This window comes from Trichomycterus rosablanca, chromosome 13, assembly GCF_030014385.1.
Source record: "Trichomycterus rosablanca isolate fTriRos1 chromosome 13, fTriRos1.hap1, whole genome shotgun sequence".
Taxonomy (NCBI): domain Eukaryota; kingdom Metazoa; phylum Chordata; class Actinopteri; order Siluriformes; family Trichomycteridae; genus Trichomycterus; species Trichomycterus rosablanca.
Window position 1 is genome coordinate 32128637 of NC_086000.1, and position 19405 is coordinate 32148041.

At 38.9% G+C, this 19405-nt stretch overlaps 1 protein-coding gene across 1 annotated transcript in view; it reads right to left on the minus strand.

Annotated features, from left to right (window-relative positions):
• Positions 1–19405, minus strand: part of tiam2a (TIAM Rac1 associated GEF 2a) — a 90775-nt gene that overhangs the window by 15601 nt on the left and 55769 nt on the right. The window contains exon 15 of the mRNA XM_063007200.1: positions 18649–18740. Within this exon, the coding sequence (XP_062863270.1) occupies positions 18649–18740 (92 nt within the window). The remainder of the gene's footprint in view (positions 1–18648; positions 18741–19405) is intronic.

Sequence of the window (19405 nt, forward strand, 5' to 3'; positions counted from 1 at the left end):
TTGTGTGTAACCAGTCTCTTTAATTAATCAATAAAGGGCAAGAGAGAGCAAGCCACACAGCAGAGAACTCAAATACAAGCAAGAAAAGATATCATGTGTAAAAAGGCGAAGGGGTGAGTGAGCTTTTTTGTGGAATCTAAGTGAAAACTGGGGGTCTCAGATAAGCCAGTAGTCTTTAATTTGCTGTTTGCTCATTTCAGACCAGTCACGCCTGAGACAATCTACATACAGTGTATCACAAAAGTGAGTACACCCCTCACATTTCTGCAGATATTTAAGTATATCTTTTCATGGGACAACACTGACAAAATGACACTTTGACACAATGAAAAGTAGTCTGTGTGCAGCTTATATAAGTGTAAATTTATTCTTCCCTCAAAATAACTCAATATACAGCCATTAATGTCTAAACCACCGGCAACAAAAGTGAGTACACCCCTAAGAGACTACACCCCTAAATGTCCAAATTGAGCACTGCTTGTCATTTTCCCTCCAAAATGTCATGTGATTTGTTAGTGTTACTAGGTCTCAGGTGTGCATAGGAAGCAGGTGTGTTCAATTTAGTAGTACAGCTCTCACACTCTCTCATACTGGTCACTGAAAGTTTCAACATGGCACCTCATGGCAAAGAACTCTCTGAGGATCCTAAAAGACGAATTGTTGCGCTACATGAAGATGGCCAAGGCTACAAGAAGATGGCCAACACCCTGAAACTAGGCTGCAGCACAGTGGCCAAGATCATCCAGTGTTTTAAAAGAGCAGGGTCCACTCAGAACAGACCTCGCGTTGGTCGTCCAAAGAAGCTGAGTGCACGTGCTCAGCGTCACATCCAACTGCTGTCTTTGAAAGATAGGCGCAGGAGTGCTGTCAGCATTGCTGCAGAGATTGAAAAGGTGGGGGGTCAGCCTGTCAGTGCTCAGACCATACGCCGCACACTACATCAAATTGGTCTGCATGGCTGTCACCCCAGAAGGAAGCCTCTTCTGAAGTCTCTACACAAGAAAGCCCGCAAACAGTTTGCTGAAGACATGTCAACAAAGGACATGGATTACTGGAACCATGTCCTATGGTCTGATGAGACCAAGATTAATTTGTTTGGTTCAGATTGTCTCAAGCATGTGTGGCGGCAATCAGGTGAGGAGTACAAAGATAAGTGTGTCATGCCTACAGTCAAGCATGGTGGTGGGAATGCCATGGTCTGGGGCTGCATGAGTGCAGCAGGTGTTGGGGAGTTACATTTCATTGAGGGACACATGAACTCCAATATGTACTGTGAAATACTGAAGCAGAGCATGATCCCCTCCCTCCGGAAACTGGGTCGCAGGGCAGTGTTCCAGCATGATAATGACCCCAAACACACCTCTAAGACGACCACTGCTTTATTGAAGAGGCTGAGGGTAAAGGTGATGGACTGGCCAAGCATGTCTCCAGACCTAAACCCAATAGAACATCTTTGGGGCATCCTCAAGCGGAAGGTGGAGGAGCGCAAAGTCTCGAATATCCGCCAGCTCCGTGATGTCGTCATGGAGGAGTGGAAAAGCATTCCAGTGGCAACCTGTGAAGCTCTGGTAAACTCCATGCCCAGGAGAGTTAAGGCAGTTCTGGGAAATAATGGTGGCCACACAAAATATTGACACTTCAGGAACTTTCACTAAGGCGTGTACTCACTTTTGTTGCCGGTGGTTTAGACATTAATGGCTGTATATTGAGTTATTTTGAGGGAAGAATAAATTTACACTGTTATATAAGCTGCACACAGACTACTTTTCATTGTGTCAAAGTGTCATTTTGTCAGTGTTGTCCCATGAAAAGATATACTTAAATATCTGCAGAAATGTGAGGGGTGTACTCACTTTTGTGATACACTGTACATGGTTTAAAAGAATACTTTAGCATTTACCACTTAATCTTGACCAATTGCATTTTTAAGAGTATACAGTGGGGCCAAAAAGTATTTAGTCAGCCACTGATTGTGCAGGTTCTCCTACTTAGAAAGATGAGAGAGGTCTGTAATTTTCATCATAGGTACACTTCAACTATGAGAGACAAAATGAGAAAAAAAAATCCAGGAAATCACATTGTAGGATTTTTAAATAATTTTTTTGTAAATTATGGTGGAAAATAAGTATTTGGTCAATAACAAAAGTTCAACTCAATACTTTGTAACATAACCTTTGTTGGCAATGACAGAGGTCAAACGTTTCCTGTAAGTCTTCACCAGGTTTGCACACACTGTAGCTGGTATTTTGGCCCATTCCTCCATACAGATCTCCTCTAGAGCAGGGGTTTTCAACCTTTTTAGGCATGCGCCCCCCTTCGTGTGCCGAGCACGACTTGCAAATATATAAGTTACAGTGCACAGAGAAATCTTAAAAGTTAGTTTTTTTTGTTTATTAGGATTTTAACGTCATGTTTTACACTCTTTAGTTACATTCATGATAGGACCAGTAGTTACTCATTACACAAGATTCATCAGTTCACAAAATTATATTAAACACAGTCATGGACAATTTAATATCCAATTCACCTCATTTGCATGTCTTTGGACTGTGGGAGGAAACCGGAGCACCCAAAGGAAACCCACGCAGACACGGGGAGAACATGCAAACTCCACACAGAACGAACCTGGACCACCCCACCTGGGGATCGAACCCAAGACCTTCTTGCTGTGAGGTGACAGTGCTACCCACTTAGCCACCGTGCCACCTCAAAAGTACAAGTAAAAGCTAATCTGTAGAGCTGGGAGAGAGATCAAAGAGCACAGCAAGGAAAGTGCCGAAAGAGAAAATAACTACAGCATGAAAATGGAAAGGAGCGGATTAGATGATGAGCTCTGTTTTAAAGAGAAGCAGTATATTACAGATGTGGGGTGAAGACAGGACCACCCACAACAGCACTGTGACTCCCAAGTACTCATTATCACTCATTAATTAAAGCAGATTAGAAGCTCTGGCAAACACTGCAGGCCTGTTTTTACTCCACTGAAATAAATCCGTCGGGACCCACAGAGATGAAATGTTTTACTCCATGTTTGCTACACACATGCAGGATAAACAACATCAATATTAAATGTGGTGGAGAAAACAAGACGCCATGAGGAACAGAATAAAGAGACAAGCTGTTATCCAAAGTGACTTACATCTGCAGCTTAGACAATACAAGCAATTGAGGGTTGAGGCCTTGCTCGGGGGCCCAACCATGGTAAGTAGTCTTGAACCAGGGATCTGCTGATCACTAGTACAGTACCCTAACCACTGAGCTACCACTGCCCTGTACTGCACGTGTATTCTCAGAGTAAAGTCAGCCACAATCTCCTTTGGAAAAGAGCTTCCACTCGCACACTAGCTCACACAAACCTTAAACTGGCTAGTGTTTCTAAAAATAAATGTGAAATGACATCCACTCGCCCATAAAACAGGGTCAATTATGCCTTTTTGACCTAGAGCCTCGGATGACAATGAACACTTTTCTGTTAAGCCACCTGGGAGCCCTGGCCTGATTATTTTCTGACATTTATCTTTAGTAACCGCTGTATCCCTATTTAAGGTCTATGATTTATCCTGGGTTTGGAGCCCACCCCGAAACACTGGGAGCAAGCGAGAATACACCTGAAAACTTATTTATCTGGGAGCAATGTATAGCAGCCAATCCATCTACATTTTTACACACGCCCCCTCCGACACGCGTGCAGTAGCCGACTGCATCTTTTCACCTGCACGAGGCGAGTTCATGCGGATCAGCTTTGTGTACGGAGAGACACACCCTGATCAATGCGTTTATTCCTCAACACTGTGCAACCGCCATCAATCAGCCGCCAGAGGTCGTAACTGCATCAGTTATGAGGTCCCAATCCGGCTTCACACCCTGTATGAACAACAGCCAATCGTTGTTTATGTAGTCTCCCAAGCCCAGCCGGATGGCAGTGCCGAGTTTTAAACCAAGTTCGAAATGTCAGTACTGGTGTGCTAGCGTGTTTTACTGCTGTGCCACTGCCTAAATGATTTAGAAGGTAAGAGAAATCTAAGTATGCAATGGAAACATACGCATACATAAACGGAATATTGCAAACTTTTCAGACAGTGACGAAAGGCCAGGACCAAACCCAGGTCACTGGGATCTTGCTGAGCTATGGTTTCAGCACTTTATTTAAATATTTCTTTGTAAATATGCATACAGTCAAATTTCTTAAAACTACAATGCAACATCATTTAATAATTGATAAAGCCCTACAAACTCACAAACCCGGTGTGCTGCATGTACACCCACCATTTACAGAATGTCAAAAGCAAGGACAAACTATTCTCTGTAGTTTGCAGCTACATGGCACATCTATCACAGTCACACACACCAGACAACTGGAACATGAGCAGAAAGGACAGCATTTTCTATCATATATTAATCAAACATGCTGGCACGGATGCCGTAAAAGAGCCATTGCTCAGTCTATTCCAGACAGACGACAGTAATTTAGCGAGCATGTAAACAGTTTATTTTTGCTGCAGTCACCAGGGGGAAGGGGGAATGACGACAAGCTCAGTGGGACCATCAGATCCCACACACAGCCGAAAGCTTGCCAGGCTAATAAAAAAAAACGAAATATTAAAAACTTCTCAAAATCATACCAACCAAATGGTCGGCTTTTCACTGATTTCAAAATTCATCATTAAGAGATGAATGATAGGTACAATGTGTTCACCAGTCTAAAGCATTAACGTACATCAAGCACTAAAAACAAGAAACAAAAATGCAGGTTTGCGTAATGAACGCCCTAAAAACAAGAGGTGAAATATGGGAGAGTGTGGAGGCGAGAGAAAAGAAAGACATAAAATTGCAGAGAAACAGAGAAAACAGAAATTTTAGATGCCTGGGTTTTGGAGATGATGGGTGTTTAAATGTTCATGATGGTGTAAGACTAGATTACACTTCTTTAATGTAAAAAGGGATGTGTGTGTACAGGATTAAACTCACTTTCTGAAACACATATCTGTAGGAATACTAACACAAACTGAATTGGTATCAAATGCGATATCAGTGATAAACCAAGATATTGTCTGTTGTGTGGGATGCTGACTGACATTCTCATGAACACTAAATACAAAATGCTTTAAAACCACCACCAAGTTTAAAAGTTTCTGTGTATTAAAGTTCTTTTTTAAGCATCATTTTTAGAACACAGAAAATGCCAACACTATTACCATTATAGAGTCACAACATTTATACTGAACACAAACTCGCACTGTTCGAATAAATAATGAACACCAGACCCTAACCATAAATTACTGTACTAAATAGTACGGCAAATTAGCACACCACCGCCAGTGGTGTCATTGCTGTTTGCTGTATTATTCAGTCTGTAGAATAAGAATTGAAATGCAGACTCCAGTTTGAGAAAAGCCTGTCTAATAAACATGGCAAAGCTTTTGTTTCAAGGTTTTTGTGTATCAAAGTTTTTTTTAATTATCACTTTAAGAACAGAAAATGCCAACACCATTACCATAATAGAGTCACAACATTCATACTGAACACAAACTCGTATTGTTCAAATAAACTATGAAAACCAGCTTTACAAAGTTCCAACAAGAAATTAACCTCTATTGTCACAAAGACAGCATTTGAGGCAGATATGCAGTGTCCTAAACCATAAAACATTATACTAAATAGTACGGCAAATTAGCACACCACCAGTGGTGTCATTGCTGTTCGCTCTATTATCCAGTCTGTAGTATGAGAATTGGAACGCAGACTCTGGTTTGGGAAAAGCCTGTCTAATAAACATTGCAAAGCTCGAGTTTAAAGGTTTCTCTGTGTTTGTTATTTTTTAAGCATCACTTTAAGAACACAGAAAATGCCAACACCATTACCATTATAGAGTCACAACATTCATACTGAACACAAACTTGTACTGTTCAAATAAACTATTAACACCAGACCTTCCAAATAAAATTTTGGCCAGCTTTACAAAGTTCTGACAAGGAACTAACCTTTATTGTAACAAAGACAGCATTTGAGGCAGATATGCAGCACCCTAAACCATAAAACACTGTACTAAATAGTACAGCAAATTAGCACACCACCACCAGTGGGGTCATTGCTGTTTGCACTATTATTATTTAGTCAGTAGTATGAGAATTAGAATGCAGACTTTGGTTTAAGCAAAGCCTGTCTAATAAACATTGCAAATCTTATGTTTATAGGTTTTTGTGTATTAAAGAAATGCCAAAACCATTAGCATTATAGAGTCAGAACATTCATACTGAACACAAACTCGTACTGTTCGAATAAACTATGAACACCAGACCTTCCAAAGAACATTTTGGACAGCTTTACAAAGTTCTGACAAGGAATCAACCTTTATCGTCACATAGACAAGACTGTGTATGCAGAACCATGAGCTGATATGTAGTTCATAGTATACTCTGTAGTTCTGGCCTAGTGCCCTATGCCACAACCACACACTTACCCTGAAAAGAAGCCTGTGCAGAATCCTCCAGACGGCTCTAGCCTGGCGCTTTGTCCTTCTGGCTAAAAAACGACCCTTCTTCCTCAACTTGCCCACTCTGAAAGCTGGCATGATGGCTGAGCTTCAAGTAATGAGATGCTTTCCCTTCAGATCAGGGGTTTTCTTCACATTGGACCAGCTCTGCTGACCAAATCATGCTCAGCTCTTTTCTCTCTGTTCTAATTTGATAATCGACCACTTCAGGAAGTCCAGGAAACATCCAAAAACATCAGTGTGGGGCTAACGATCTATTCAAGCTTAAGGACAATTTGATGCGATGCAGCAATCGATTAGTAACAAGTTCTGTGAAAGTAAGCAGTGGACAAAAACTGCTGCTGTACACTGAAACCTGCACATCAATAGCTAGTGTACGGACAAAACGTACGGCAGCGCGCATGCCAGGAAAGTCTGGCCATAACTACATGACCCAGTGCAGCTTCCAGAGGACAAACAAAAGCTTGGATCATGTGAGTGCTCTGCCAAAGCACTGCCCTCTCAATAACATTCACACAATGACGACTTTTCTGGCTGTTGTGAAGCCGCTGCTATTAAGGCCAATGTCCAAGCTGACAGAACAGAAATTCATCACCATTATGGCGCATTAGGCAGAGAAAATGAAATCTATTTCTCATCTATCATTTCTCAAAGACTGCACAGTAGCATATGCTACAGTTTTAGATAGAACCACATCATACTTTACAGTAGTAAAGAGTAGTCATATAATTAAGAGTATTATGAAATTTGTTTATACTTTTAAACAGGAAGACGTAGCTGATTGGGTGCTATTTTACTTTCATTTACATTTTCAGCATTAAGTAGATGCCTTCATCCAAAGTGACTTACATTACAGTATACAGTATAATTCAGTTATTCAATAATTATTTGTCCCCAAGGGGCAATTTAAAGGGCATAAAATTAGCTTAAAAACACACACAACTCTCAAGACACATAACTGTGCTTGATCACATAAGGCGGTAAGAAAACGAAGGGTTGTTCAATGATCTTTGAGCAGACTTAAACCACATAGTATAAGCAATTGAGAGTTAAGGGCCTTGCTCAAGGGCCCAACAGTGGCAACCTGGCAGTGGTGGGGATTGAACCGGGGACCTTTCGATTTCTAGCCCGGGACCTTAACCACTAGGCTACAACTGCCCTATACTGCCCTTTATTTTTTGACATCACCTACTAAGTCTCTCCTTTCAACACACATGAGCTGTAAACCTGGACAGTAAGGACTATTTTGTTTTATTTTCCTGTAGATTATGCATTACTGGTAACCGGTGAGCACCCAACGCCTCCTCCCACACACAAGCTCACAGATGCCAGAGATCGTCTAGTGTCACTTTAATCCTTTAATCAATGGTGCAGAGAGCAATGCTATCCCAGCAACCCAGAGAGCAGTGCTAATTTTCGTGGCTGAAGCCTTGGCTGGAGATAGCTATGGCATCATCAGAAATCAAACAAGCAATCTTCTGATGAGGGGTTCTGTCATACCACTTCTAATTAATTCATTTCTTTAAGTTAAACAAAAAAATCTGTTAATTTCCTTTTTCTATAATACGGCTCTATTGTTTGTAGGATTATTAGTGAAACTAAAGCATGTTGCAGACATTTAAGAATTGTATTTCTGCTACACATTCTAACCTTGCATTCAACATAATTTAGTGTTTTTATTTTTGCGTTTTTTTTTTTTGTTTGTTTGTTTGGCTTTTTAATACTAATTGCACTTTTTTGGAAATCCCAAATACCATGATTAATGTCATACACCACAAACCATTTTTCAAGTATCCAAATTATATTTGTCATATCTGCAAACTCTGACTTACCAGTCAATGAACTGTTGAAAGAAAATGTCATTTGTATTTGGCTAGTATTATTATTTGAGGTCTGTTAAGATATTTTTAAATGTTCTTTTCACCTTAAAAAAACAAAGCTAATTAAAATAATTTAAATTAAAATAGTGTTAATAATGAATTAAGAAAATCTAATTATTTATTGTTATTTACCTAATCATATAGATTAGATTAAACTTTGTCATTGTGCAGAGTACAAGAACAGACAATGAAATGCAGTAGCATCTAACCAGAAGTGCAAGACAGAGATTATTTACATATAATACAGTTAAAGTGCAGAAGTGACCAGATAAGTAAAATGAGAAGACAAGTTAAAGAATATTAAACAGGTAATGCTGATTGTACAGTGTACAGACTAGTATATAATTACAGAGTAATGCAAGGTGAGCTGAATAAATAGAGTACATAAGTATAGCAGATATACACAATCTATGCATTATTGTGTGTGCTGGTGTAAATAGTGCAATAGTACCATGTTAGCAGCTTGATGATATGACAGTCATCGTATTAGAACTTAAATGGATTTTGGACAGTTCTAAACTGGAAAAAGAGGCTGCAACCTTAATTGCACATATTGTACTAAATAGTCTGACAATATCAACAATAAAACTGTCAGATAAAAGCTCTGGTCACTTTATTTATGCATCCTTATTGACCAGTTGCTGTAGAGGTGGACATAAAGTTGAATTTTACCTTTTTTACCATTTGTTCCAGATGCTTTTAAAGCCTGTTCTGAAGAAAGCATGGAGCAGGTTTAATGCAGTGAACAGTAAAGAGATCCACATAGACGGTCTATTCATTCTGTACCAAGGAACTAAAATCTAGACAAATGACTAAAAAGCAGGTGGTGCTAACTTTAGTAAGATCATACAAGGAAGTATGGGCGGCAGTAGGATTATGACTACAATGATGACCAAAAGGTGGATTTGCCACAATGTACTATTTTTTGTTGTAGTATTTTAAGCTGCAGTAGCTCAAATGCCCTGATTTTGCCAACTGAGACGTACTGTATGTCAAAAAGGATGGAGCAAATATTACATATGACCAGTTGATTACACACTAGACAGCTTTATAATTATTTATTTACTCAAGCATTTACTCACTGGAACACCACATTATAATTCCCAATATCCTGTGGGCATTTATAACCAATCATACAATATTTCCCCCATATGTATCGCTGGCACATAACCACTAGCGGCCTGTTAATCAATAAATGCTAGGCCCAAGTGCAATAGTAAAGTGACAAATGTTCTCAGAAGGGTATCTAGCTAAAATATGGGCCACCAGGGTGCAAGCTGTGCCCACTGCACAGGGGAAACCATTCTGCCATGCAGTACTAAAGTTCTGACAGGCTGTGATTCATTCCTGAGGTAAAAGCTATTGTGCCAGCATGCCATCTTCATTTTAAAGCTTAATAAATAAAGAGACAAGCGCATAGATCAATGCAGCGAGCAAAGCAAGTTACACACTGCTTTCTTTCTGTAGTCTTCATTTCAGAACAATATTATAGTTTTGGCTTTCTGAGGTACAGTGATTGTCTTTTGGCAATTCATAATCTTGTAGTAAACACCAGCCTGAGACGCACCAATACCAAAAGAATCAAGTGGCTTTATCCTAAGCTGACATGGACACATGGATGTCTACATGGAACCACAGTACAGTGTTTACCTTATCAGGATTATGCAAGTTCAACAGAATGAATCTGTCCATGCTCACTATGTATAATAGACTTTATTTCCCTCAACAGCTTCTTTTTGCTGACATCGAACAGAAAAGAAACTTTAGTTCATTCCTTCAAGCAAGCTGATCTGCGCAATAACCAACGCGAAACTAAACACAGTACTGGCTTCAGATCCAAATCAAATGGCAAATAAACAGCAGGTTACCAGCATCATGGTTTCTTCAGTTGTGCGGGGGCCGGCCACACAGTCAGCCAGGTCCTCTAACAAGCTGGACAGCTTGTCCTGCAATAGCCGGAGGAACACAAGCAGGGTCGAGTTCAAAAAGACTTCTTTGCTCCCCTCAACACAGTCAGGCCAGAACCAGCACATGGCCAGGAATGAGTAGAGAGCATCGACTGGTAAATTCTCCTGAAAGAAGAGCTTTATGAGGGTGTAAAGATAAATACAGGACCTGGCATTGTGCTCTGTCCTCTCAGCCATAGGAACTGGCCCAGGCCCATTTGTGTCTATGATGGAATTTGCTCTCAGCTCCGTGTCTCTGGATGGTCACAGGTAAGTAAGCCCAGATTATTAGCCATATGTTGACTGAGCGGCTTAATCAGTCCCTTCCCCCTAGGTCTGAGCTGAAGGGCAGAGGTCTGGAAGTCTGTTCAGGGTGTATTCCAAGTTTGGAGGGCATTCTGACAGCCAGTGGAGACAAACAACATATTTGGCTGTATGCCCTAACTGAAGTTGGTAGAAGAAAAATGCACTTGAGAAATAAAGGCTTAATTTAATATAAAACTGGTGCTTGTCCAAATATGGCATCAGTAACTTCATAGTTATAAACCCCTACTTTTTTATTCCTACAAGATGTGTGGTATGTGCATGTGGAGAAGTAGATCACTTTGATTAATGTGGCACAAATTTCTACCTTTGCTGATATAACAATGTCCCTCATTATGGGCTGTTTGACTGCTGAGATTAGTTTTCATTCAATCCCAACAGTAATGAAGTGAGAACACATCTATTTACATTTTCAGCATTTAGCAGACGCTTTTATCCAAAGCGACTTACATTATACAGTCTTAGCAATTGAGGGTTAAGGGCCTTGCTCAAGGGCCCAACAGTGGCAACCTGGCAGTGGTGGGGTTTGAACCAGCAGCCTTCTGCTTACTAGTCCAGTACCTTAACTGCTAGGCTACAACTGCCACATCAGTTTTAGAAAACACATTTAAACATAGTAGTGACTTTTGCAATCAAAGACAAACAACCTCTATATTAAACAGCTTGTGAGTGCATGTGGTCACGACTAAGTTCACTATAGAAAGTAAATTCTTATTAATATGATTTTGTACATAATATTTATATTTAATCAGGACACATCTAGCAATGAAATTACTAGTAATTAATGGACTTCCTTGAAATTGTGAACATGCATGTCTATAGAAATGTATGCATGGTTGTATGGTTGATTTAATGCACCAGTTAGCAATGGGATTGGCTAAAATTGCTGATACCAAGGCGCCCAGGTGGCACAGCAGGATATTCCGCTAGCACACCAGCACCGAGTTTCGAACCGAGGTGTTCAGAAACTGAACTCCACCGGTCAGCTGGGCGCCATCTGGCAGGCATAATTGGCAGTGCCTGCAGCAGATACTAATTGGCCACCGTATCTGCAGGGTGGGGGCCGGACTATGTGTGGGTGGGATCTTCATACGCTGTGTAAGGACCCTGACTGGCGGAAGAGACGCCTGTGCAGAATGCAGGGGCGAGAAGAGGAGGGCTGTGCACATGTCGGAAGAGTACAGCAACGTGCTCTCCTCGGATGCAATCTGGTATCTCTCAGCATTGAGTGCACTAAACCGGGAGGAAAATGAGGAGAAAACGCATTTCACTTGGGACACTTTTATGTTTTGCAATTTATCTACACTGAAACTTACATTTGTACTGGTAACATACAAAAGACTATTAAAGTTTTTAAACTGGTTTCTGGTAACTTTTAAATGAGTACACATACCAGTTTAAACAACTGTTGGCTTGATTGACTAGATAAGAATAGATCAGAGCAGACCAAAGCAGTACACATTCACCTCACATTTAAACACACACCAATGTCACAAATCAGATTTTAAAAAATTCGGAAGTGACAGAGAAAAACAGTATCGACAAGAAAGATATTAGGAAATATAAATAATTAGGTATGTAGTAAATAAAAGTCTGAATAAAGATGTATAAAGCAACATAGGTTTGTCACACAGCAGATGTAAGTCTCAAAAATGTCCAGGTGACATTAAGGACCTACAGGTGATCCATACAGCATCACTTTTCTTTTTATTGTTTATTTTTTTGACATTTCTTTTGGCAGGTTGTCAGATTCGTCCATAGGTTGGTATACGTAATTGTCATGCTTATTCCATTCAGCATCCGCTTGTGCTTTGTGTATGGGGGGCAGTGTCATTCAACAAGAGATCACTCCTCTCAGAATAAACGTCCTGGAAAAGACAGGGTCATGATGTTCCATCACATTGATCAGTGAGCCTTCATTCTAAAAGGACGAGTGAGCCAAAACCATGCCAGGCACATGTTCCATGTGTTTTTGTGCACATTTGTGGTTGTTTTTTTTTGTTTGTTTTTTTTACCCTATTTCTATGTTTTATTTACATGCTCAACACAAAAATTAGAAGTGAGTGCATTAGTTTAGCTGATCCCACAGCAAGCTGGTTTTTGCTGCTTTGGTAAATATAACCACTGAGATCTGTGTGACATGGTTAACCAGCTTGTTTTGGCAGACTGCAAATTCAGAAGTGAACCTGTTAGTTTGCTCAATGAAAAGACATTACGACTTCATTTGTGATGTATTATTCATATTAACTCTTCAAATAATCTTTGTGGTTTCACCCAGACAAAATCTATATTAAGTGGTGACCAATTACATCAGATGCAGAAGTTAAGTGATTTTGGCTTAACGCCAACATTGTCCCGCATTACCACCCAGAAGCTATTGTGATTATACAAGCAAGTAAATCACTGATATATGGTGCGATTAAAAAGCCAGAACAATGAGCCATGAGTCTCGAGGCACTATAGTTTCATCTCAACCCAACACAGCTGCTGACACATCATAGCCATTTTTAGCATAAATGCTGTGAGGTATTTTTGAAAAAGAAATAGTGTTGGTGGTGATAATGATCAGATTAAGGCATCTCTCTCCAGAGCATAAAAACATCATTATACATCAGATAACTGCTGTGCACTTTTCTATTTCAAGAATGCACTGAACTGAGACGAATGTCTGCATAATGACTTTCAATAGGTGGCACAATGGGACTAGTTATCATTGGCTTAAGCAAAAGGGGCAAAGGAGAAATGTATTTTTAGTACACCTCCTAAATTTACATTGCAGAGGAGGGATGAGAGTTATATCTGGAGAAGAATGCTGAGGGTGGAGCCAGCAGGCAGGTAGGAGGAGAGGAAGACCAAACAGGAGGTTTAAGGATGCAGTAAGGGTGAATGTGTAGGTGGTTGGGGTGAAAGAGGAGGATGTTTAGGACAGGGAAAGATGGATACAAATGATCCACTGCAGCAAACCCTAACGGGCAGCCGAAAGAAAAAAAATATATAACAGCACAGATGTCTGACAATGTAAATCATCACTGATGGTTGATTAATTTTCCACAAAATTTAGTGACAATTAACAAAAACTGATAAGACAGATAGATGGATGGGTGGATGGATGAACGGACAAACAGACAGACAGATAGATAGATGGCTGTGTGTTTGCTGGATTGGGAGCTTAACAGTTTGTAAACCTTCTCGATGGGGTGGTGGGGGGCTGCAGCAGCAGTAGAAAAGTCAGAAGCAATCAAATACAACTAAAAAATAAATTACTAAAATAATAAATTATTAATAAATAGACAGATAGACAGACACACTTTATTGATCTGTTATGATAACAGTTATGATAGGATAACTATGCTATAATAACAGTTATGATATGATAACTGTTATTATAAGTTATGATATGATAACTATGTTATTATAAGTTATGGTAACTGTTATTATAACAGTTATGATATAACTATGTTATTACAACAGTTATGATATAACTACGTTATTATAACAGTTATGATAACTATGTTATTATAACAGTTATGATATAACTATGTTATTATAACAGTTATGATATAACTATGTTATTCTAAGTTATGATATGATAACTGTTATTATAAGTTATGATATAACTATGTTATTATAAGTTATGATATGATAACTATGTTATTCTAAGTTATGATATAACTGTTATTATAAGTTATGATATGATAACTATGTTATTCTAAGTTATGATATGATAACTATGTTATTCTAAGTTATGATATGATAACTATGTTATTATAAGTTATGATATAACTATGTTATTATAACAGTTATGATATAACTATGTTATTCTAAGTTATGATATGATAACTGTTATTCTAAGTTATGATATAACTATGTTATTATAACAGTTATGATATAACTATGTTATTCTAAGTTATGATATGATAACTATGTTATTCTAAGTTATGATATGATAACTGTTATTATAAGTTATGATATAACTGTTATTCTAAGTTATGATATGATAACTATGTTATTCTAAGTTATGATATGATAACTATGTTATTATAAGTTATGATATAACTGTTATTCTAAGTTATGATATGATAACTATGTTATTCTAAGTTATGATATGATAACTATGTTATTATAAGTTATGATATAACTGTTATTCTAAGTTATGATATGATAACTATGTTATTCTAAGTTATGATATGATAACTATGTTATTATAAGTTATGATATAACTGTTATTCTAAGTTATGATATGATAACTATGTTATTCTAAGTTATGATATGATAACTATGTTATTATAAGTTATGATATAACTGTTATTCTAAGTTATGATATGATAACTATGTTATTATAAGTTATGATATGATAACTATGTTATTATAAGTTATGATATGATAACTATGTTATTGTAACGGTTATGATAACTATGTTATGATAACTTATGATACTAAAGTCAAAGATACTATCGCACACATTTCAGCATGTTTCGGCCACACCACGTGCTAACAGATGTATAAGTCTATTATATAAATTATGTTTTTTAATATTATGGCATGACTGTGCCCTTGTGCACAAAGCCCTAATCTCAACCCTATTGAACCCACATTCATGACAGGAGCGAGAGTTAATCATTACACAAGGTTCATCAGTTCACAAGGTTATATCGAACACAGTCTTGGACAGTTTAGTATCTCCAATTCACCTCACTTGCATGTCTTTGAACTGTGGGAGGAAACCGGAGCACCCGGAGAAAACCCATGCAGACACGGGGAGAACATGCAAAACCCAACCCAGAAAGGACCCAGACCACTCCACCTGCGGATCGAACCCAGGACCTTCTTGCTGTGAGGCGACAGTGCTACCCACTTAGCCACCATGCCGCCCTGCATCATATGCAACAGCTGGTTATATGTATTGTCTAATGTAAAAAATATATATACAGTGGAGATCAAAATTAGAGAACAATTTATAAACATTTGATTTATTCAGAAATAATGTAACCTTCATTACTGAACATTTGAAGGAATTTTTGTTGTGGCTATACCATGCTACTAGAACAGTGTTTTACAAAATAACCAAGGCACTTCAACACAACCTCTATGCAGAAAACACAATGATCAAAATTAGAGAACAGCTATTACTGTAGCACAGAAAAAGATTACACTTAAATTTTCTGAAGGTTACAACAGTCAACAATTAGTAGGAAGTGTACAGGCTGTTGTTTTGAATGACTTTAGCACATCTGCGGCCGCAGGACGTCACTAGTCTCTCACACTGCTCTGGTGTGATTTTGGTCCACTCTTCTTTCAGTCTCTTCCACAGTTCGGTGACTGTAGCGGGTTTCTTGGCCATAATTTAGTTGCCAAGGATTTTCCAGAGGTTTTCTATTGGGTTTAGATCAGGACTCCGGGCTGGCCATTTCATTATTTCAATGTTTTCAGTTTCAAGGAACTGCTTTACCCGTTTTGCTGTGTGACATGGGATATTGTCCTGCATGAAAATTGCTGGCTAACTGGGTGATGAACGCAGGAAAGGAACCACACACGTTACTGAAGAAGGTTCTGTTAAACATTTGCATTCACTCTGCCATGTAGCTGTATAAGAGGCCCAACTCCTGCTGCCGAAAACATTCACCAAACCATGACACTTACTCCTCCACCTTTCACTGACTTCTTTACACACTTTGGGTTTAGTTTTTCCCTAGTTTGACGACGAACATAATGCTTCCCATCGGACCCAAATTAATTAAACTTGCTTTCATCACTAAAGTAAACTTTGGACCACTTCTCCTCTGTCCACACAACATGCTCCTCAGCAAAGGTTAGTCTAGATTCTTTCTGCTAATGAGTGAATTGGTCACTGCAGAGTGGGCTTTCATTCCAAATGCTCTTAAACGTCGAGACACTGTATGACGAGACAGATGCTTACCATGTTCAGTGCTGAACTGGCGAGCAATTCCAGCTGCAGTGTTGAATCTATTGCCCATTGAGATTTTCCACATTATCCTGTCCTCTCTTGTATTTGTTTTTCTTGGACGACCAGCCTTCTTGGGGGACTTGAATGAGTTTCTGATGTTGTAAAGATGCAATATTCTAGAAATCACAGATTTGGAATGACCAACTTCTCTTGCTATGGGTAATAGGGTCATCCCTTTGGCCTTCATCTGAACAACCTGCTGCCTGAGGGTTTTAGTCACTTTAGAATGGCTTGCTATCTTGCGAAGTCAGTAAAAAATGGAAAGTTAGGCTGCCAGTTAAATAGGGTTTGTCAGATAATTTAGGAAATTAGCACTAGGTGCCAGATTAACACCAGTAACTGGGAGGTATCTGAAAGTGTTCTCTAATTTTAATCAGTGTGCTTTTTCAAATATCTCATATACATTTTTTATACTGTGCTTCAGAATATATGCAACTCATGAAATATGCTTAAAATACTGCTCTTTTACTCCTGTTTGGATCATTTCAAATAGGACTATGCAGTGACCTTGACATTTAGGAAATTGTAGGTTGTTCTCTAATTTTGATCTCCACTGTATATATCCCAGAGTAAACCAAGTTGTTTTTTACCCATATACTACAATACAATTAAACTCCACTTGCTAAAGTAGCTACAGTAATATTGCTAACACTAAAAATACTAATTGATGAAACATTTTACAGACTTCCCCTTTCCATAAAAATATTACATGTACGTTTAATATGTCTGTAACACTGTAAACCATGACAGAAATCGAACCAAGATCATATAAAAACACCAGCTGATGCACAAGATCCTGAGCTAAAAGTGCAACTAACAGACACAAAAAAACAAGACGTCAGGAACAGGTGATATATTACTATTAAATTTCTCTCCTGCCTCAATACAATCACCTTCAGAAATGTAAGCAAGCAGGCGCGTCTGCACAAACATAATGTGTCTACAAAATGAAGAATGCCTGAACACTCACTTTAATTCCATTAAACAGAAAGATATTGAGTCCTCTCCTACCTAAACGCCTCTTCATTTTTCTCAGCTGTCGGGCTTGTTGTGGCCAGCCTGCTTTGTCTGATAGCGTGGAGGACATTAGCTCGACGTGTAAAAACAAACACCAGCTTGAGTGTGTGGATCAGCCTCAGCCTCAGATACATTTTTCCAATTTGACAGGAAAGGCCAGGAAAGGCCACAGAGTGTGTAATGTACCATGCCAATCACAGCTTCTTCTTTTTTTTATCACATTGGTATAGCAGGCAGTGTGGGCATCACAAAGCTCTGGGGTTCTGAAAAGCTTAGTTCAAAGAGTCTCACCTTTCAGTCTATCAGCAGGTTGTACCCTGTTAGGGAGGAAGCTTATAAACCCCTTATCTTTCTTGTCAAGGTGCTGCTCTTGAAACATCATCAGGCAGATTAACATGCTTGAGAAAGAGCGATAACTGCCACCCAGTCATACACGAGAGCTCCTAGACTGGCATTTTCCATTTTATTTACAATTATAAAGACAAAAATGCTATCAATTTGGTCTTTAAAATGATAATCTAAGAAAACGATGAGGCTAACAGAGGTTCTTCTGTGAAAAACAAGCACACACAAAAGGCAAGAATTCTGCAACTAGTGAGAGTGAGTGTCTTTCTTCCTTCCTCAAGAATCTGAAGTCCAACCTATCTTTAAGCAATACCTCACAGTTGTTGCTATTTGTACGTCACCATGTCTAAACTGCTGTTTACCATTTTATAACGTTTGTATATATTTCTCAGCCTTTTATTGTTTTCTTTCAGCTATGAGTTAGTCCACAAGTGAGATTGCATGACTCTGTACTCTATTTGGTTTATAATTTGCAGTGTTTTGCACAATTTTAAAGTTTTTCAATAGCTTTTTCTCAACAACAAAAACGAAATGTTGACATACTCAACACGGTTCTTTGCTGCTGCACAATTCAAATTATTGAAAAGTGCAGTCTCCTGTTGTGTAAGTAAGTAAACATACTACATCATACCACAAGGAAGCTGGGCTCATCTGACATAAATCAATTTAAACTATTACCTTGCTCTGCTGGACTGCTCTGTGGATGGGAGGATGCTGTATATACCCCTCTACCCCAGCTTTACCCGAGGATTCGGCCACACTTGACACATCTGTGGGGGAGAAATGAGGCTGCTCATTAACACATTCTTATCTGAACAAAAGGATCATTTACATTTATGACATTCAGCAGATGCTTTTATCCAAAAGGAACATACGTGAGATTGTACACGATTCAAACCATTAAAAGAGGCTCTGCACAAGGGCCCAACATAGGCTACCTGGCAGATGTAAGGCTAGAACCAGCAACTTACTGATTATTAGTGCAGTATCCTAACCACTGAGCTACCACTGCCCATGAAAGCGAGCTGGGCATTGTGACCATGCCTACCCTCTGACAACGTTTATATAAGAATAGCTTCGTATGATATGACATAGATGGTTACTAAGATTTGTGTTTTGAACTCAAGGGCAGTTGTAGCCTAGTGGTTAGGGTACTGGACTTGTAATCGAAAGGTTGCTGGTTCAAGTCCCACCACTGCCAAGTTGTCACTGTTGGGCTCTTGAGCAAGGCCCATAACCCTCAATTGCTCAGACTGTATTATATCACAGTCCTGGAAGTCGCTTTGGATAAAAGCGTCTGCTAAATGCCAAAAATTTAAATGTAAACTCTCTCTAAACATTCCTGTGCTTTATAATATTTTCCATGAGAGAGATGAGACAGCCTGGCTTAGGAAAGTGATTTTTTAAATACAGTAAAAAAATATATATATATGAT